The sequence below is a fragment of the Macaca mulatta genome, chromosome 13 (assembly GCF_049350105.2).
Source record: "Macaca mulatta isolate MMU2019108-1 chromosome 13, T2T-MMU8v2.0, whole genome shotgun sequence".
Taxonomy (NCBI): Eukaryota; Metazoa; Chordata; class Mammalia; order Primates; family Cercopithecidae; genus Macaca; species Macaca mulatta.
This window is the reverse complement of record NC_133418.1, coordinates 107,074,473-107,096,771: the sequence shown is the minus strand read 5'-3', so window position 1 is coordinate 107,096,771 and position 22,299 is coordinate 107,074,473. Positions and strand designations below refer to the sequence as shown.

At 40.6% G+C, this 22,299-nt stretch overlaps 1 protein-coding gene across 4 annotated transcripts in view; it reads left to right on the top strand.

The window, feature by feature from the left end:
- KCNS3 (potassium voltage-gated channel modifier subfamily S member 3) overlaps positions 1 to 21,859 on the top strand; it is a 55,736-nt gene extending 33,877 nt beyond the window's left edge. For 3 of the 4 annotated variants that reach the window (XM_015111761.3, XM_001093222.5, XM_077958714.1), the window contains exons 2-3: positions 6,562 to 6,753; positions 19,852 to 21,859. In XM_015111761.3, coding sequence (XP_014967247.1) covers positions 19,911 to 21,386 — 1,476 coding nt within the window. In that variant the 5' untranslated portion in view covers positions 6,562 to 6,753; positions 19,852 to 19,910 and the 3' untranslated portion in view covers positions 21,387 to 21,859. Of the gene's footprint in view, positions 1 to 2,452; positions 2,556 to 6,561; positions 6,754 to 19,851 lie in introns of those variants that run through there. The other variant, XM_015111759.3, reaches the window with a different exon arrangement.
- The last annotated feature ends 440 nt before the right edge of the window (positions 21,860 to 22,299 follow it).

The window sequence follows — 22,299 nt, the reverse complement described above, 5'->3', positions numbered from 1 at the left end:
CTTATCTCGAGGGACTCTACCTCTTCTGAACTTCCTCAATAACTTCTCTGTACCTTTTCCCATGCCTGACATACTACTGCACCTTGTATTACAGTTATTTATTTACCCATTTACCCTCCTTCTTGTTCTTCTCAGCTCCTATAAGCTTCGAGGGCAAGATCCATGTTATCTTTTGTCCTTGGTAGTTCCCAGGATACTGCCCATCATAAAGCAGCCATGAATGAACAGCAGCATCTCAGGATAGTGGAGGGCTTTGGCTGGGGGCTGGGGACCCTTTCTCACGTGAATCTGTATGTTCATTCGATATCTCTCTCATTCCCCTTTTCCCCTGCCCAAATGCTGACTGGAGCTGCTTATGACCTTTTATTTTTCTATGTAGAAATAACTATTTTCATAAATATTTTATAATACCTATTTGTTTAAAGTGAGAAATATACATAATGTTGAAAGGTAGAGAGTAGAAAGTGAAAATCACTCCAAATTCCATCATCCAGAGACAATGAATTTAACATTTTGGTATATATTCTTATTTACTCTAAAAAGACGTAGTTTACAAAGATATAATCATGGTATATATTGCACCATAATTATTTCTCTTTTATACTTAGCATATTGTGACTTTGTAATGGTTTTAAAGGCAGTAGAGCTATAGTAGCTAAGAGAATGGCTTTGAAGCATTATTGTTTGGGTTCAAATTATAGAGTTGTCACTTAATAGCTGTTGACTCCCTAAAATCAGTTAACTTCTCTACCAGTTTCTCCGTCTGCAAAATGAATGCAATAAAAACACCACTTGTCTGGGTGCTGCGAGGATTAAATGGATTTAGACATGTAAAAAGCACAGGGCCAGACTTAGTATAAGGAAGCTTTAACTTCTGTAACTTTTATTATTTCAGCATTTTTAATGGCTACAGAGTATTCATTGCATGGCTACCCCCGGTCTATTTAATCATTCCTCTGTTGATGGATGTGCAGGTTGTCTTTGACATTTCACTCTTACAAATAATTAATGATGCAGTGAACAACCTTGTACATGCATCTTTCAACGCTTGTCAGATTTATTTCTTCAGGATACATTCCAAAATGCGAAACCCTGGGATTTTGTGATACACATTGGTATGATGTCCTCCAGAAAGGTTTCTTTAAGAAGTTTTCACTGCTATCATTGTACGATACTTTCCTGCTCACTCCAAAGCTGCTTGCTTTCAGTTCCTCTTTATCTGCCTGTGTGAGTGCAGTCGTTTGATGCATTCAAATGGGACAGCCCTAGCCTCTGTCTCCAGCTAGCCATGCAGTAGGGAGATGACTACAAGGTGGATGGAGCCAGTGCAGTTCCTTTCTGGGGCCAGGAGCAGTTGCATGGACCACTCAGAGTGACCCTAGAGCCTTGTCAACACTCAGTGGCTGTGTGGTGCCTCCTTCTGTGAGGTGCACACCCTTCCCCAGGGAAGCTCCTGGTCTGCCTGTCTCTCCTTTCCTTTCTCTAGATTTTCTTGTGGAGGTGACACAGCTGCATCCCTGCTGCCTCCCCTCCATTCCCCAGGGGGAGGTTGTCTAGAAACATAGGGCAAGAGGAAAGGAAGGTGGTGTTTAGTTACCCATGTGTCAAGTCTTGGGATTTCTGCAGTTGGTATGGCATTTACTCACTCTGAATGACCAAGAAAAATATAATTTATACTAACCTTTCAAAAGTCATTTAGAGACTTTGCTTTAGAAAGCACTTACTGGTTTGTCCCTGAATATATTAGACCCTGAGAAGTTTTCATTTTCTTTTAGGGACAGATTTTAAAAAATCATGTTAATTCAAGGATTTGCCATATTAACTTAAGGTACTTCTTGAAATTTGACAGAGTTAAATTTGGACAGAGTGAGTAGTGGAGGGATATTCTTAGTAATGCCCTGTCTGAATCAACTGGAAGATGTTTGATTCTGATTGCTTTGGATTATAGGATTTAAATATCAGTACAATTTTTTTTTCTAGCACGCTAAATCCAATTATGGCAGTATGATTATGATATTTTAATTTTATTTAAGCAAAACACTGGGTGACAATTTTCATTAGTTAAGCCAGATAGAGAGAAGTAGGGTTGAGTTTCACCTTTTGTTACTATTCATATAATTTTATTGCTTTCAGATTTTATTAAAAGTGAGTCTGTGGTTGATGAGTGGTAGCAAGACTACAAAACTGACATGAATTTGCATTTTTTTCCAGGGACACCAATTAGTCTCCACAAGGTTGGAGCTTTGGTCAGGAGTGTGCGTATTCAGCAGGAGCAGCACTACCTGCAGAAAGCTGCAGCAGGCGAGAGATCTGAAACTAGATTAGTGCATGTGCACACTATATCATTCTGGCACTGAAAATGTTGGAAAATTTAAGACAGACTCACTAACCTTTAGACTCAAATTGCATGAAGCATGGTTTGAGTTTCAACAAAAGGTTAAACTTGCTTTTATCTTTCTTCATTTTTAAAGTTTTGGTTGTATGACACTGGAAATGCCATGACTGAATTCTGAAAGAACAAGTGTTGGGAGGGTATCCCCAGCCCCTGTCAGCAGGTGAAGTATTAGTACAATTTGTCATTCCAAACCTTCTGACCTTCCAGCTCCCAAACAGCTGCCTGGGGTTCTTTTACTCTACTTGTAGAGCACTGGTTCTCAAGTGGGGATGACTTGGATCCCCAAGGGATATTGGCAGTATCTGGAGACATTTTTGGTTGTCACAGCATTGTGATGGGTAGGTGGTGTATAACTGGCCTCTAGTAGATGGGGGCTAGGGATGCTGCTAAACACTCTACAGTGCATGGGACAGCCCCCACAAGAGAATTACCTGACCCCACCAATAGTGCTGAGGCTGAGACATCCTGCCATAGAAGTTTTCAAGGTCAGGATATCTCCAGATAAGCCAGCCGGCTGCCAGGAGGGTACTCACAGGTCCCATTTTCCAGGTAAGATTATCACAGGTTGGAGTCAGCTATCTCTTAACCTTGCAACTTCAGCATTTCACTCTCAGGTGTCCCAGAGCTGATCAAACTGTAGGAGGTTGACTTGCATAGAAACTCACAGGAAACTGCATAAATACACCTCTTGCTGTCTTACTAAGTTCCAGTACAGTCATAGACAGAACTAGCAGAGTAGACACCTGTGTTGTCTGTATAGCTCATTTGCTCTTGATAGCAAGGTGTGTGGGAACCCAGATCAGCAGGAGATGCCTCAGGGAGCCTGGAGTCAGAACAAAGGGAAGTCTTTGGGGATTATAAAGATACCTGAAACTCCGAGGTCTTGAAACTCAAGACCCTACTCGAAATGTCCCACCATTTGAGTTGGACGTGCTGAGTCTTCAGGATGAGACTCTTCTGTTTTCACCACTGCTGGGATGGGTCTTGGGAACCTACCTCAGTCTTTCACATTTTCCTTCTCTGCTTCTACTACTTACCAGCTGCCTTTCATTATCCATATTTATTCTTTTCATTAATTTAGTCTTATTGGCTCAGGGAAGAGGAATTGGTTCAAAAAATGTATTATGCACTACTCTGTGACAGGGATAATTAATATGAAGATTGATATTAGGATACTGTCCCTAACTGGAGGCTTTCTCCCAGTGTAGTGGGTGGTACTGGTGTGACAACATTTCAGAAGATTATGGCCAGAACAGTGATGGGGCCACACAGGATTCTGTGCAAGTACAGAGGACACAGACTTATGGTGCAGTGTCACTTGGAGTGTCTGCTTTGATCTATCAGGCACTGATTTTGTGGTTTTTGGAGAGCAACCTTATTCCTATGATTCTGAGACCTGGGAGAAGGGTGCAGGGAGTCATTCTCACTCATGTGGACTGTCTGCTGTCCATTTGCTTTTCCTTGGGTTCTGTTCCACGATTGGGTATCAGGTGTCTGGAAGACGAAAGAGTCCAATATGCCACTTAGTCATTACGTTTTCCCTCTCAATAACAGAGGCAGTCACTTGTTCACTTTTGAATGCTGTAGTCAACCCACCAGGAAATATAGCCACCCTGGAGGGAAGTACAAGGATGATGCAGAGAGTTTTGTGAAGAAAGGAGGGAATTCTGCAGAAGGTGGCAATACTTGAGTGAGCTTAGTGTGTTTTCCAGGATCAGGCTGAATCACTCAGGAAAGTCAGAAATCTATTAAGTGCTAAGTCACAAACAATGCTCTTTTCTTTTGAACAAGCCAACAAGGATTGGGCTGGTAGGAACACAGAGAAATGGAAACACTGGATGGGATTGTTAGGCAGGAATGGGAGGATATGTTGGATGCACACATTTTTCTTCCCCATTGCCTGCTGGCTTGGGTCATGTTCTGCCCACTCCCCGCAATCCCTGCTTGACCTTCCCCGACAACTAAGAGAGATCTTGATTTTCCACACTAACTGATCTCAGGCAGAGCCACCTGAGTTTCACTCCTGGCTGTGGTGCACCTCAGGTGTAGGACTTTGGACAGGTCACTTCTCTGAGCCTCAATGTCCCACCTATTAAATGGGAATAATACCACTTATCATGGCTGAGGGCAGAGGAGATGTGTATAAAACTCCTAAAAAGATACTTGGCTTCCTGTGGGTCTCAGAAGATGCTAGTTATAATTTTATATTGAGAAGTCACACTTAGAATGTGAATGCTCTTAGAGGGGTGCTAATTTACATAAATTCATAACAAGAGATATTGTCTGGTGTTACATCTTGTCTAAAAGTCCAGTTTTTTTTGGATCAGAATCATGGTGATGGAAAATGGGGCAAGGCACAGGAATTCTGAGTTTTGCAGGGAGGGGGAGAGAAAGGGACAGCCTGGGATGTCATTTATTCATTAGACATAGACTAAAGGCCCATTAGGTACTAGTGCTATAAAAAGGATACACTTGGCTAACTTCTCAGTCTGTCCCTGGACCGGCCCTGACCTTCCTGTGGTAAGCCAGTGCAATGAACTTTAGGTAGTGCTTGGGGATTCTTAGAAATGCTGCATAGCCTAATTATTTGGTTATTTTTTCTTTAGTAATTAATATAGTGATTTATTAATTACCTCTCAGCCAGATTAATCCTACCTTCCCTTAAAATGTGCTACAGTTGGAAAGGCATCTGATAGGGAAAGGAAGACTATGTGTGTGCTATATCCTTTTACCAAGGTTCAGCAGCAGTTGTGTGTTTCATTGGAATGCAGAGAACTGAGGGTGACCCAAGGACATGCTACTGAGAGGGCATGAAGGAGGAGGAGGGAGAAAGGAGGAGGAGGAGGAAGGGGAGGAGGAGGAAAGCATGGAGGAGGAAGGAGGAGGAGTTTAGCACCTGAATTGATTTTACTTACCCTGTTGAGATTTCTCTACCTCCTCTGCTAAGTGTAGCATCTTATAAGTTCAGTTTGGGTGGAGTTGCATTTTGCTTCTGGATCTTTCTTCAGTATCATCTCTGTTGGCGGTGGGAATTTACCCCTCTGCAAAGTCCAGATGTGCTGAAGGATTGCTCTGCTGTTGTTGGGACAACTTGGAAACTGTGTTCCTGCTTCATTCCCCCTCCATTGCCCCTTGATGTTGTTAGGATGCTATTCACTTGTTTATTTGGTTTTGGGCCTGAGAGCTCTTGGGGGATTGGGGCAGGCACTGCATCTGGTTTATAATCCCAATGCCTAAGATAATGCCCAGCAGATCATAAACCACAGCGAATGTTTGTTTAATGACTGACCTAGCCAGAGGCACTTTTTTCATGTTTTTTTTTTTTTTTTTGCTCAGAATCAATATTTTCTTCTTCTTCTTTTTTTTTCTCCCTCTTTTGGACCTGGTGTTGATTGAAAAACATGAAAATCAATGGATGGATGCTTAGAAACTAGTGCCAATGTATGGGAATGCATCAGCATGAGGCAAGGCTTACCTGGGTGGAAACTGGAATTTTTTTTCTTTTTAAAATTTATTCAGAGACAAACTGAAATTTGGCTTTTGTTTGTTGTGACAGAAACTTAAAACATACCCCCCAACACACACTTCATACACATAACCACACACAGAAACTGTGATTACACCTGTGTCATTTCTGATCTGTGAAATATAATAATGGGCAAATAAAGCAACATTGAATTTGGCCAGCCTTTGAAATCTATTGATTTCAAATTAGAGCAGCAGTGTTAATTCTGTTATAGCAGTAATACCCAGAAGTTGGATTTTGAAATGGATTAGAATGCATTCATTTAGAAGCTTACAAGTATATCCTTGATGAATTAGCTGGGAGAATAACACTTCTGTAAGAAACCTTGTGGGAGTAGGTAACTGCAGCCCTAATTATAGTGCCTGATTTTGTCTTTAGATGTTTTAGTGGCCTCTGCCAGTAGACGAGTTCTAAGACTTTCACTACTGTTGAGTTCCGAGGATCCTTAAACCTAGCACGTGTCCACTGGCAGTGATGGTTCCACAGGGGAAAGAGACCACCCTCCACATGCTGAGAATTAGGTGGGGCTTTCAGATTTGAGTCTCATCAGCAAAGTGCCCAGAGTGCTGATCCTGAGATAGAATGTCTTGGGTGTATTTGTTCCTTGCAGTTACAGCTTGGCTGATGGTTTTTTCTGCAGGTGAGAGTGATTTTCCAGTGATTGCTTTGGCCTGTACAACCAGAGAACAGGATTCTTCCCTTCTTTTTGGCCACCAAATGCCTATGTGCACCACACATTCCAGTGTGCTGAGAAGGGCAGAGCGTCTTGGATGATGATGGACGTCCCACCGGGCAGGATGAAGGCAGAGCGTGTGGCATCTCCACCTCAAGGGTAAGAGTTGCCATTCTATCTTATTTTCTCAAGCACCATTATTTATCAAAGCAGGATGAGAATGAGCCTTCCAGTGTAGTGAGAAAGATGAAAGTTAGACTCTTCTGATGGATGGTCAAATCGATTGGGCAGTTGGGACAGACGACTATGGGAAGAAAAGTGTTGGTCTTGAAGGATTAGATTGGAGTTACATTAAGGGACACCACTGGACAGCTTTAGAAAATGCCGTGTTTCACATTTCCTCCCTCTCCCTTTTTGACATTTATAGTTCAGACTTGAGAGAATGACACTACTGCTATTGTAACTAGATTCCATTTGTGTTCATGTTAGCCAGTCTGGCTTAAAATGTATGTTGTGGACTGGAATTGGTCAGAGTTTGGCTTACGTCACAGACTGGGTAGCTCATCAGATGTACCTGGCCCAGAGGCACATCTTTGTTTGAGCCACATAATGCTTAAAACATGTTGGATCAATTCTAACTAAACTTGAGATATTGCACATAAGGATCAGGGTTTCCAGGTTCTCCTGGGAAGACCGAATGATACGTCTATACTGGGCCTCTGTTCCTAAAAAGGATTCCAGTGCTGAGTAGCCTCTGCCTCTTAGATAAGTGGGGACAGTTCACCACCATCCCCAGCCATCTCATTTGTTTGACTTGTTTGGTCGCCGGAGGTATTTAATTTTGCCATGCCTGTTCTAGATCATTCTGTTAGCTCTTTGACAAAAGTAGTAACAGCTTTTGTTAATTCCTCCAGATAAAAGCAAGTATCTTTTACTAGATTATGGGCAGCACTTAGCATAAGGGGCTATAGCTGTAAGAGGATGATACATGGTTCCTTCCACAGCGGAGCTTGGAGTCTAGACTGAGCAACAGTCAGACTTGTGGAGAATAAGGAGAATTGTAGATAACATCATAACGCCTTGTGATATGTGCTAAAATCAAGGTGTACACAAATGAGCTATGGGAGAGGGTGAATACAGTGGGGAGGTAGAGAAGGGAGAACCATTAATTTGGCCTGGGCCTAAATTCTCCAAAACTCCCCCCTCTGGGCAACAGAGCTTTCCCATGACAGACCTCTGTATGTGCATGATTCCAAGCAACCTGGCTCAGTTGGAGATGTGATGGAGTATTTGCAGCAGGGCTAGGGGCCCCTCTTGTGGCAAAGTCCAGGTTTTTCCTGTTTCTGTTTGAAAAGCTATCATCTATGATTCTTTGCTTTTTACAAAAAGGACAGCTTTCTGGCTGCTTGGCTCACTAAATCACTCAGCCTTCTGAGCAGCTCTCTGCTTGGCGATGAGCTGTGTGAATTACAGAGATCCCTGGAGTTTCCAGAGAGTAGCAGTCACACTAAATACAGATCCAGAGGGAGTGAGTACAACTTTAATGTGATTGTACCAGTTGGTGGGAGTAAGAGAAGGGAAGGGAATAGAGGAAAGAAGTGGGGGAAGGTAGAAATACCGTTATATCAATCTTTTATTTTTGGAATACAGTTTTACATGTGTCTCATGCTTTATGGTTTCAAAAGACTTTTACATTTGTTATTTTATCCTCAAGGTGGGTTTATAATCTCCTTCTATAGATCAAGGCTTCACCTGCCCAAGGTCATGCACATAAGAAGAGGGAGCTCAGACACAAGTTTTCAGAATCCTAGTCTTTCCCTCTTTTTTGCTAGTTGCTGCTGATAATTCAGCATGAATAAGAGGACACAGTTTTTGTTTTGTTAAGTTCAACGTTTTAACGTTGCATTCAGTTTATGAATGCTCTGAAATAGAGCACCCTGGGACCCTGCAAACTTTCTGGACCTGTGTCATTGGTGTGCTGTCTGACTGTGGCCCATGATGTCAGAACATGTCAAGTGCAGAACAGACCTGGCAGCGAGTTTTCTTGCCTGCCTGTTTGGCCAGTGGGGCTTACGCTTTACAGAAAGCCTTCTCAGTGGACTGGGCTGCACCACTTGGAAAGCTACTGGAGGTAATGGCTCCATGTAGGAGCCTCGCCATGCTCAGACAATGCTGTAAGAGAAGACTTTTACCTGGGAGGCGCCTGGTAGGAGGGTGGTAAGGAGGAGACATGGGTATAGATTGAGTTTAGGTTTCTAATTCTGTTTACATTTGCTTGGTTTTCCCATTTTGTATATCACCACATGGCATGACCAGAAACTGAATTTAGCATGACCTACTCTTTAAAAAAATTGAAATGAGCTTTCTTTTTAAATTTAATAGAACAAAAGAAAACTCTTAGAATAATGTTCCAAAAAGAAGGCAGTGTTAAATACTGAAAATGGTGTATTTTTTTCTTTGATGTAAGAGGATTAATATAGATTTTTGGACATGTACAAAACAAGAAGGAAAAACAAATCTGGGTTTTTATTTACTTTTATGAAATTGATACCAAAAAGCAGTTCTGTCCAGTAAGAAAAATTGGCTTGTATTATAATACTTTCATTACTTTTCTGAGCAAAGCAGGTGCATTATCAGAGACAGTCATGAGCTTGTGTGTATGTGTATGAGTCAGCCTTGAAAAGACACAATTTTGAGAATATTTTCTTAGGTGAGTTTGAGAGCATGAAGCAACAAGAGCAGGAAGTGGACCAAGAGGAGGCAAATAAGAGGTTAATGGCTTTGAAAAAGCTTTACAGGGTGCCAGTTGGAAGCAACTGAATCAATGGTAGTTTTTATTTTAAGCTGCCAGTGAGTATCTTGGATTTTTGACATGTTTTTCTTCTTTTCAACCTTATAAACACCAAGAGGGACAAAGTGGTCAAATACTGTATATATAGTGTTCTCACCATGAGTGATTTGGGTTGATAGTAGGGAGGAAAATCAATACAGTGAAGCTAAGTTTAGCTTTAAGAAGAGAATGAAAATAGCAGTTGGGTCTTCTACTTTGTGGCCAATGCCACTGTACCCTCAGATGCGTCTCATTTGAGACCCCATGTGACTTCAGTGTGTGAACGTCAATGTCCTTACAGTATGGCTGACATAATATGCAAATGAGAATATCAGCCAGTCTCTACCTCCTCCCACTTAAAAAAAATCTTCAAATACTCATATTTGAGGCATCGTGAAAAGAATCTGCCCAGTAAAAGCTGGACAACGTTGGGCAAATTCTGAGCCTCAGATGTCCCCATTTGCAACACAGGAGTCTAAGGTCTACGACTTAGGGCTGTTAGAGAATTAAAGAAAATGATTCATTCATTCAGTTACATGTACTCATTGCCTGCTAGTGTCTATGTACTGCACCAGTTGTTGAGAATAAAAGAGTGAATAATAGTGTATATGAAAGCAGTTTCCACAGTGCATAGCCTGAAAAAAGATGCTTAGTACATTTTTCTTAAAACATTTTTAGTGGAGAATTTTAACATGTACAAAAATAAAATAGTATGTTAAACTCCTGTGTGCCTACCCGTCTCCTGCTGCAACAGTGATTAACTCATAGCCATCTTGTATGATCAGTGCTCCTGCCTTTCCATGTATTATTATGAAATCAATCCCCAATGTTGTGTAATTTTATCAATAAATATTTTAGTATGTATTTCCAAAAGATAAGGGTTTCCTTTTAAGAACATAATTATATTACTATTGGGACACTAAAAAATTAACAATAACTTTTTAATAATATCAAGTATCTAGTTGATTTTTGTACTAGTTCGGTCTCACATTGCTATAAAGCACTAAGTGAGACTGGGTAATTTATAAGTGAAAGAGGTTTAATTGATTAAGAGTTCTGAATGGCTGGGAAAGCCTCAGGAAACTTAAAATCATGGCGGAAGGCGAAGGGGAAGCAAGCACATCTTACCATGGTGAAGCAGGAGAGCGAGAGAGAGTGAAGTGGGAGATGCTACACATTTTCAAACAACCAGATCTTGTGAGAACTCACTAACAATCATGAAAAAAGCAAGGGGAAATCTGCCCCCATGATTCAGTCACCTCCCACCAGGCCCCTCCCTGACACTTGGGGATTATAGTTTGACATGAGATTTGGGTGGGGACACAGAGCCAGACCATATCAGTTTTCAAAAGTCCCTGATTTTCATGTGTGTGTGTGTATATATATATATATGAAAAAAATAAATATACATATGTATATATAGTAAACATTTTGCTTGTTAGAATTAGGATCTATACAAAGTCTGTATATTGGCTTTGTATGCCTCTTATTTGATCTGTGTCATTTGTCCTGTAAGGTTTCCCAGTCTTGATTTTGCTGATTGCACCCCTTTGGTATTATTGAACATATTCCTCTAAAATATTTATTTTGTTTCAGTAAAATCTAGTTATTTTGTTACATTAGGCTTGATTAGTGGGTTCAGATATTGTAACTCTGATCTCTGTTATGATTCCCCATCAGCTTTTTATCTGGATTTTATCAGCCATTGATGATCATTGCCTAGATCTATTATTTTATTATGAGTTACAAAATGGCAAGATTTTAATTCTATTATTTCTTTTTTTAATTATTATCTAGAATCCCTATTTATTTATTCACTTATTTTTATCATAATTTTAAAAATAATAAATATAAATGGAGTCTCAGTGTGTTGCCAAGACTGGTCTCAAACTCCTGGGCTCAAGTGATCCTCCTGCCTTGGCCACCCAAAGTGCTGGGATGGAATCCCTTTTTAAATGACAATATTATTGAGATATGCTTTGAATACAGCAAAAATCTACCTTTTAAAAAATGTGTTTAATGCAGTGGTTCTTGGTATATTCATGACTGTACAACTTTCCAATTCCAAGACATATTTATCACCCCCAAACGAAACCCAAATCCATTAATAGTACTCATCTCCCCTACCCTCAGCCCCCAGTAACCACTAACCTATTTTCTGTTTCTATAGTTTTGACTATTCTGGATATTTGCTATAAATGGAATCATACAATATATGATCTTTTATTGTCTTTTTTTTTAGTAGGCTTTTTTCATTAGCATAATGTTTTCAAAGTTGATCCAGGTTGTAGTCTGTGTCAGAACTTCATTCCTTGGTGGACATTTAGATTATCTCCCCTTTTTGGCTATTATGAATAATGCTGCTATGAACATTACATACATTTTTTATTTGAACATATGTTTTCGGTTCTCTTGGGACTATACCCAGGAATGGAATTGCTGGGTCATGTGGTAACTCTGTTTAACTTTTTGAGGAATGGGCCTAAACTGTTTCTAAAATGGCTGTACTATTTTACATTACTTCCAGTGACACACAAAGATTCCACTTTCTCCACATCCCTGCCAACACCTGATGTATCATAATACAACACTTGCATTATTATTAGTTTTTGACTATAGCCATCATACTGGTATGAAGTGGTATCTCATTGTAATTTTGATTCGCCTTTTCCTAATGTCTAATGATGTTGAGCATATTTTCAAGTACGTTTTGGCCATTTATATGTTTTCATAGAAATGTCTATCAAAATTATTTGCCTAGTTTAAAGGAGTTTGTTTGTCTTTTTATTATTGAGTTGTAAGAATTCTTTATTCTGGATACTATATCCTTATCAGATATATGATTTGCAAATATTTTCTTCTATTTTGTGGGTTGTCTTTTTGTTTTCTTGATACTTGTCTTTTGACTTGATAGTGTCCTTTGAAGTGCATTTTACATTTTGATAAAGTCAATTTAACTATTTTTTCTTTATTTTACTGTAATTTTAGTGTTATAGCTAGGAAGTCATTCCCTACCTCAAGGTCATGAAAATTTATGTTAATATTTTCTTCTAAGAGTTTTATAATTTTAGCACCTACATTCAGGCCTTTGATATATTTAAAGTTAATTTTTATATATAGTGTGGGATACATATACAATTTAGGTTTTTTTTTTGCATGTGACTATCCAGTTGTTCCAATACTATTTATCGAAAAGACTGTTCTTACCCCTGTTGAATTGTCTTGACACACTTGTCAAAAATCAATCAAAAAGCCCATATGGGCTTATTTTTCAGTTTATTGATTGGTTTTTGACAAGTGTGTTAAGAATCAATTTGTCAATTTCTGAAATTTTAGAATTTTAGAATCAATTTGTCAATTTCTGAATAAAGGCAGCTAGGATTTTTATAGGAATTGTATTTAATCTATGAATTAATTTAAAGGGTATTACCATTTAACAATCGCAAGTCTTTTAATCCATGAACATTGGGTGTCTTTCTATTCATTTATTTCTTCATTAATTTTTTCAACAACATTTTGTAGTATTCATTTTACAGGTTTATGCCACTTTTAAATTTATTTCTAAATATTTTATTTTTCTGGATGCTATTGAAAATGTGATTGTTTTCTTAATTTCATATTTGTATTTTCTTATTGCTAGTATACAGAGATAGAGTTTTTTGTATATCAATCTAGTATCCTGCAAAATTGCTGAACTTATTTATTAGTTATAATTTTTTTTCGTATATATATTCCATAGGATTTTCTATATACAAGATCATATCATCTGCAAATAGAAGTAGTTTAACTTTTCCTTTTCAGTCTGGATGCATTTTCTTTCTTTTTCTTGCCTAATTTCCCTGACTAGAACTTCCAGTATGATGTTGAATAGAAGTGGTGGGATTGGACATTCATGTTTTGTTCCTCATCTTAAGAGAAATGCTTTTAGTCTTTTATCATTAAATATGTTTTTAGCTGTGGGTTTTTCATAGATGCTCTTTATCAAATTGGAGGAGTTCTGTTCTATTCTTAGTTTTTGAGTTTTTTTTTAAATCACAAAAGAGTGCTAGATTTTTTCAAATGCTTTTTCTGCATCTTTTGAGATGATAATGTCATTTTCATTATTTCTTTAGTATTTATATTACCTTGATTGATTTACATGTTAAGTTAACCTTAAATTCCTGAGATAAATCCCACTACTCATGGTATATAATTCTTTTTATATGTTGCTGGATTTGGTTTGCTGATGTTTTGTTGAGGATTTATTCATCTGTATTCATAAGGGATACTGGCCTGTAGTTTTCTTGTGATGTCTTTTTCTAATTTTGGTATTAGGATAATACTAGCTTCATAGAAGGAGCTGGGAAGTATGCCTTTCTCTTCTAATTTTTGGGAGGGTTTGTGAAAGATTGGTGGTAATTGTGGTAGAATTCACCAGCAAAGCTATCTGTACGTGAGCTTTCCATAAGAACATTTTTTAAATTGCAAATTCTGTATCTTTACTTGTTAATAAATAGGTTTATTCAGATTTCCTTTTTCTTCTTGAGTTAGTTTGTGTAGATCATGTCTTTCTAGTGTAAACTAAAAATAAAATTCTAAACCCTCCTGACTATCTGAATGGACCCCTCCTCTAGGCCAAGGGCATTCCAAAATTAACCTGAAAAATGAGTTCAGACCATGATGAGAAGGAGAGGTCAGACATGCTTCATTATACCCTCCTCTTTTTTGAAATTCAGGAAAAGCTTACCAGCATTAACATCAACACAAACCTTAGGACTGATAGTGCAGTCTCTTTAATTCCGATAAGAAACATTTACCATCTATTCTCTCTGAAGTTGCTACCTGGAGGCTTCATCTGCATGATAAAACCTTGGTCTTCACAGCTGCTTATCTTAACCCAGACATTCCTATTGATTGTAAGTCTTTAGACAATGTATTGTTTTCACATTGCTATAAAGACATACCCAATACTGGGTAATTTATAAAGAAAAGAGATTTAATTGACTCACAGTTCCGCAGGGTTGGGGGAGTCTCAGGAAAATTACAATCATGGTGGAAGGGGAAGAGGCATGTCTTACATGGTGGCAGGCAAGAGAGAGTGGTGAGAGAAGAGAAAAGAGCCTCTTATCAAACCATCAGACCTTGTAAGAACTCACTCACTATCATGAGAACAGCATGGGAGAAACTGCCCCCATGATCCAGTTACCTCTTACCAGGTCTCTCCCTTGACACATGGGGATTACAATTCAAGGGTGGGGACAAAAAGCCAGACCATATCATTCTACCTCTGGCCCCTTCCAAATCTCATATCCTCATGTTTAAAACCAATCATGCCTTCCCAACAGTCCCCCAAAGTCTTAACTCATTTCAACATTAATTCAAAAGTCCAAGTCCAAAGTTTCATCTGAGACAAGGCAAGTCCTTCCAACTAGGAGCCTCTAAAATCAAAAGCAAGTTAGTTACTACCAAGATATAATGGAGGTACAGGCATTGGATAAATGCTCCCATTCCAAATGGGAGAAATTGGCCAAAACAAAGGATTGTTTTGGCCCCAAAACAAATTGGCCCCAAAGGGGTAAGTCTGAAACCCATCAGGGGAGCCATTAAATCTTAAAGCTCCTAAATGATCTCCTTTTACTCCATGTCTCCCATCTGGGTCACAGTAATGCAAGAGGTGGGCTCCCATGGTCTTGGGCAGCTCCACCCCTATGGCTTTGCAAGGTATAGCCCTCTTCCCAGCTGCTTTCATGGACTGGTGTTGAGTGTCTGTGGCTTTTCGAGGTGCATAGTGCAAGCTGTCAGTGGATCTACCATTCTGGGGTCAGGAGGACAGTAGGTGGTTCTCTTCTCACAGCTCCACTTGGCAGTGCCCCAGTGGGGACTCCATGTGATACTCTAACCCGACATTTCCTTTCTGCACTGCCCTAGCAGAGGTTCTCCATGAGGGCTTTGCCCTTGCAGCAAACTTCTGCCTGGACTTCCAGGCATTTCCATACATCCTCTGAAATCTAGGCAGAGGTTCCCAAACCTCAATTCTTACTTCTATCCACTCACAGGCCCAAGACTACGTGGAAGTCACCAAGGCTTGGGGCTTGCACCATCTGAAACCATGGTCTGAGCTATACCATGGTCCCTTATAGCCATGACTGGAGCTGAAATGACTGGAATGCCGGGTGCCATGTCCCAAGGCTGCACAGAGCAGTGGGGCCCTGGGTCTAGCCCATGAAACCATTTTTCCTCCTAGGCTTCTAAGCCTGTGATGAAAGGGGCTGCCGCCAGGACCTCTGACATGCCCTGGAGAAATTTTCCCCATTGTCTTGGCAGTTAACATTCAGCTCCTGGTTACTTATGCAAATTTCTGCAGCCAGCTTGAATTTCTCCTCAGAAAATGGGTTTTTCTTTTCTATTGCATCATCAGGCTCCAAATTTCCCAAACCTTTATGCTCTGCTTCCCTTTTAAACAAAAGTTCCAATTTCAAATGATCTTTTGTGAATGAGTAAAATGGAATGTTTTTAAGAGCACCCAGGTCACATCTTGGATACTTTGTTGCTTAGAAATTTCTTCCACCAGATACCCTAAATCATCTCTCTCAAGTTCAAAGTTCTACAGATCTCTACAGCAGGGGGAAAATGCCACTACTGTCTTTGCTAAAGCATAGCAAGACTGAGTGTTTGTTCCAGGTCCCAATAAGTTTTTCATCTCCATCTGGGACCACTTCAGCCTGGGCTTATTGTCCATATCACTACCAGCATTTTGGCCAAAACCACTCAACAAATCTCTGGGAAGTTCCAAACTTTTCCACATCTTCCTGTCTTCTTTGGAATCCTCCAAACTGTTCCAGCCTCTGCCTGTTACCCAGTTCCAAAGTTGCTTCCACAGTTTGGGGTATCTTTGTAGGAGTACCCCAGTCTCTGTGGTACCAATTTACAGTATTATTCAATTTTCTTACTGCTATAAAGACATACACGAGACTGGGTAATTTATAAAGAAAAGGCATTTAATTGACTCACAGTTCTGCAGAGCTGAGGAAGCCTCAGGAAACTTAAAATCCTGATAGAAGGGGAACAGGCATGTCTTACATGGCAGCAGATGAGAGATGAGCAAAGCGGGAAGAGCTCCTAATAAAACCATCAGATCTTGTGAGAACTCACTCACTATTACAAGAAGAGCATGGGGAAACCACCCCATGATCCAATCACCTCCCACCAGTTCTCTTTCTTGACACTTGGGGATCACAATTGGAGTTGAGATTTGGGTGGAGATACAAAGCCCAACCATATCAGACAATAACTTAACTCTCAACCAATTGCCAATCAGACAATCTTTGAATCTACCTATGGCCTGGAAGCTCCCCCACCTCAGCTACCAGTTTTCTGGGCTTTCTGGACAGAATCAATGTACATTTTACATATATTGATTGATTTCTTGTGTCTCCCTAAAATGTATATAGCCAAGTTGTAGGCCAACAACCTTGGGTACATGTTCTCAGGATATCCTGAGGGCTATGTCACAGGCTATTGGTCACTCGTATTTGGCTCAAAATAAATCTCTTTAAGTATTTTACAGAGTTTGACTCTTTTTGTCGACACTAGCAATTCGTACACTTCATCAAGGTTATCTAATTTGTGAACATATGATTGTTCATAGTATTCCTTTATAGTTCTTTTCATTTTGTAAGGTCGATAGTGGTGTTGTTCTTTCATTGCTGATTTTGCTAATTTGAATCTTCTCTCATTTTTTTATTTTCCTTTGTTTTGTTTAAGTTTTGAGACAGAGTCTGACTCTGTCACTGAGGATGGAGTGTAGTAGTGCGATCTCAGCTCACTGCAGCCTCCCCGTCCTGGGTTCAAGTGATTCTCATGCCTCAGCCTCTCGTGTAGCTGAGACTAGACATGCATGACACCATGCCCAGCTAATTTTTGTATTTTTTGTAGAGATGGGGTTTTGCCATGTTCACCAGGCTGGTCTTGAACTCCTGGCCTCAAATGATCCATCTGTCTTGCCCTCCCAAAGTAATTTCAGTTTTTCTTGATTAGCCTCGTTAAAGATTTGTCAATTTTGTTGATTGCCTTAAATGACCAATGGCTTTGTTGATTTTTTTTCTGTTTTTAATTTTATTCTCCATTTATTTATTTGCATGTTAATCTTTATTATTTCCTTTCTTTTTTTTCAGAGGAGGAATTTGTTCTCTTGCAGACAACCTTGCCTTTCCATAAACATAAGGGGAAAGAGATTTTTTTCTGGCCTTTCTGCTCCCTTTGATGGTGTTACTGTCTGCCCACTTTTACAGACTAGAAAACACATCCTCTTTTGGCCTTTCTGCTTCCTTGTCCTTTTTTTTTTTTTCCAGTCAGTTACCAAATCCTGTAGATTCTATCTTATAAACTTCTTCTGAGTTTATCACTTCCTCTTTCTATGCAGGCCACTGTGTGTGTCCATGTCCTTGCCACCCCTAACCTGTTCTATTGCAGCCCTGTCTTCTTGGGCCCAGCTTTTGCCCCATGCAGCTTTCATGCTGCTGTCATTGGTGGCTTTCTAAGTCACAGTCACAAACATAGCTATGTCCACTTGTTGATTAAGACCCTTTAGTGATCTTGCTGACAGAATAAAATCCAGATTCTTTGGACTGATGTACAGGGTCCTTCACAATCTGGCTTCTGTCTACCCTTTGATGCCTCTGGTGGGAATGTCCTTTTCCTTTCAGTTTGGTGGTGTGTTAGTCTGTTCTCACACTGCTATAAAGAACTACCTGAGACTGGGTAATTTATAAAGATTTAATTGACTTACAGTTCTGCAGGATGTACAGGAGGCATGACTGGGGAGCCCTCAGGAAATTTACAATCCTGGCAGCAGGCAAAAGGGAAGCCAGCATGTCTTACATGGCAGAGTAGGAGAGAGAGAGAGAGTGAAGGGGGAGATGCTACACACTTTGAAAGAACCAGGTCTCATGAGAACTCTATCACGAGATAGCACTTGGGGGATGATGCTAAGCCATTAGAAACCACCTCCATGATCCAGCCACCAGGCTCCACCTCCAACACACAGGATCACAATTCAACATGAGATTTAGGTGGGGACAGAGAGCCAAACCATATCAGGTGGACTCCACTTGAACCTTTGAGCTACATATTACCTCTGCTATGAAGCTTCTCCAGCTAAGGTCACTGCTTTTTTCTCAGTAATCCCAAAGATGCTTGACTGACCTCTCACATAGCATGCCTCACGTTGGATTATTAGATTATAAAAAGGAAGAAGGCGGGGGAAGTCTATGTAGTGGAGAGAACCTGGACTTTGGAATTAATTCAACCTGGGTTTAAATCTTGGCTCCACCATTTACCTATTATGTACCTAGAGAGTCTGAGAGCAGTACCCATTTTTCTATCCAGCTACCATATAGTGTTGGAAGGACTGAATGACATAATGTGTAAAGGCATCCAGTAGTATCAGGTGGGGACTCAGTATATGACAGTCTCCTTTTATTTGTATCATCTGTTCTGAGGAAGCATCATTGCATTGGGTGAGGATCAAAAGCTGTTATTTTCTCTCTGAGAAATGGACCTGGTGCATCCTGATTAGTGTCAGAACTAAAAACAGGCCACGTGCTCACCCAGTATAGACGATCTATGGAAAGATAATTATAGATTAGGGCCACATGGGGACTGTCTGTGAGGGGAAGGAGGAGATGGGGGTGGAGCGCGTTTGTGTCAGGAAACTGATAGTGCAATGACCATAAAGAGGTTTTCCCAAGTCAGGTGCTTTTCATGTGGATGTTCCTGAAACACCATCTCATGAAGTGTAATGATATCTTTAAGATATAAGGTACTTAAGCACAGGGAGATAATTATATCCTCTTGATTGTCCACATCCAAACATAGGGAGTAGGGCTTTCTCTTAAAGGAGTAAAACATTGATACGCAAAGGGAAACTCACATCCTTTGTAAGAGCTGAGCTGAGCCCCCTTTGATGTGCGCATTGGGGGCATGACCAAGCCCCAGGGATGGGAAGGGATGAGCTTCAAGCCTGGCAGCAACTAGCCTATCACATCTGAATTGAGTTTTCCCAAACATGAAGAGCCCGTGCTTGAATCTCTGGAGATGCTTATATTATGTAAGTGAGCTAAATTGCATTGTATTTTGGGGGGCAAGGTTGGGAAGTACAGTTTGAATGCTTAATGAACACAGAAATGGCAATTAGCGTTCATAAAAATTATATTGTCATCTTTTCTCTTTCCTAAAGAAAATGGGTTCCCAAAATCCTGAGGTTTTAGGGGGAAAATCTGTTTTGTGTTGATTTTCTTCTGATCATAATGCATAATAATGTATTCATTTTTATTGCATTTCCTGCTTTGCTTTTAATGTAGCCCATCATCCTGGAAAGGGCAGATTAAAAATAAGCTTGGCCGGGCACGGCAGGACAGAGTGCTAATATCATCTTGTGCTCTTTCCAGGTGCAGCCTGATCTTCCTCGTCTCCCTTGCCAGCCAGCACTCTGCCTCCTGTATCCACCATGGTGTTTGGTGAGTTTTTCCATCGCCCTGGACAGGACGAGGAACTTGTCAACCTGAATGTGGGGGGCTTTAAGCAGTCTGTTGACCAAAGCACCCTCCTGCGGTTTCCTCACACCAGACTGGGGAAGCTGCTTACTTGCCATTCTGAAGAGGCCATTCTGGAGCTGTGTGATGATTACAGTGTGGCTGATAAGGAATACTACTTTGATCGGAATCCCTCCTTGTTCAGATATGTTTTGAATTTTTATTACACGGGGAAGCTGCACGTCATGGAGGAGCTGTGCGTGTTCTCATTCTGCCAGGAGATCGAGTACTGGGGCATCAACGAGCTCTTCATTGATTCCTGCTGCAGCAATCGCTACCAGGAACGCAAAGAGGAAAACCACGAGAAGGACTGGGATCAGAAAAGCCATGACGTGAGTACCGACTCCTCGTTTGAAGAGTCGTCTCTGTTTGAGAAAGAGCTGGAGAAGTTTGACACACAGCGATTTGGTCAGCTCCGTAAGAAAATCTGGATCAGAATGGAGAACCCAGCACACTGCCTGTCTGCTAAGCTTATCGCTATCTCCTCCTTGAGCGTGGTGCTGGCCTCCATCGTGGCCATGTGCGTTCACAGCATGTCGGAGTTCCAGAATGAGGATGGAGAAGTGGATGATCCAGTGCTGGAAGGAGTGGAGATCGCGTGCATTGCCTGGTTCACCGGGGAGCTTGCCGTCCGGCTGGCTGCCGCTCCTTGTCAAAAGAAATTCTGGAAAAACCCTCTGAACATCATTGACTTTGTCTCCATTATTCCCTTCTATGCCACGTTGGCTGTAGACACCAAGGAGGAAGAGAGTGAGGATATTGAGAACATGGGCAAGGTGGTCCAGATCCTACGGCTTATGAGGATTTTCCGAATTCTAAAACTTGCCCGGCACTCAGTAGGACTTCGGTCTCTAGGTGCCACACTGAGGCACAGCTACCATGAAGTTGGACTTCTGCTTCTCTTCCTCTCTGTGGGCATTTCCATTTTTTCTGTGCTTATCTACTCTGTGGAGAAAGATGACCACACATCCAGCCTCACCAGCATCCCCATCTGCTGGTGGTGGGCCACCATCAGCATGACAACCGTGGGCTATGGAGACACCCACCCAGTCACCTTGGCGGGGAAGCTCATCGCCAGCACGTGCATCATCTGTGGCATTTTGGTGGTGGCCCTTCCCATCACCATCATCTTCAACAAGTTTTCCAAGTACTACCAGAAGCAAAAGGACATTGATGTGGACCAGTGCAGTGAGGATGTACCAGAGAAGTGTCATGAGCTACCTTACTTTAACATTAGGGATATTTATGCACAGCGGATGCATGCCTTCATTACCAGTCTCTCTTCTGTAGGCATTGTGGTGAGCGATCCCGACTCCACAGATGCTTCAAGCATTGAAGACAATGAGGACATTTGTAACACCACCTCCTTGGAGAATTGCACAGCAAAATGAGCGGGGGTGTTTGTGCCTGTTTCTCTTATCCTTTCCCGACATTAGGTTAACACAGCTTTATAAACCTCAATGGGTTCGTTAAAATCATTTAATTCTCAGGGTGTACCTTTCAGCCATAGTTGGACATTCATTGCTGAATTCTGAAATGATAGAATTGTCTTTATTTTTCTCTGTGAGGTCAATTAAATGCCTTGTTCTGAAATTTATTTTTTACGAGAGAGTTGTGATATGGTTTTGGAATATAAGACAAATGGCATTGGGTGGGGTTTGTGGCTACAGCTTATGCATCATTCTGTGTTTGTCATTTACTCACATTGAGCTAACTTTAAATTACTCATGAGTAGAATCAGAGGTCCAGCTGACTGAGACGACATGCATGTGAGATCCACAAAATGAGACAATGCATGTCAATCCATGCTCATGTTCTAAACATGGAAACTAGGAGCCTAATAAACTTCCTAATTCAGTATGGAGAATGTCTTGGTTGTGTGTTTTTATGTTGAGTAACTACATTTTAGTATGTTCAGGATTGGTTTGGAAGAAAAATGTTCTTTCTGGAGTACCAAGAGCCCTCCTTTCTTTACGTTTTGAATTTTGGGTATGTACCAAGCGTATGCTAACTCTTTTTTCAGTAGACTTGATGGGAGTTGGCAGATAGAAGAACATGTCCATGACTAAATTGTGCTGTCCAGCATAAACTGATTAAACATGTAGGTGTTTGGGACACCCTCCAAATTGGCATATATGAATGAAGCGTGTGCCCTTACAGATATTTCTTCAGTATATATTTTGAATTTTATAATAATGTATACTCCTAAGACAAAATCTCATTACCTAAAAAATGTTGCAGAGCAGAGTAAACCTACACATTCACAGGCAGGAATACTTTCAGTGAATGGAAGAAGGGAGAAAT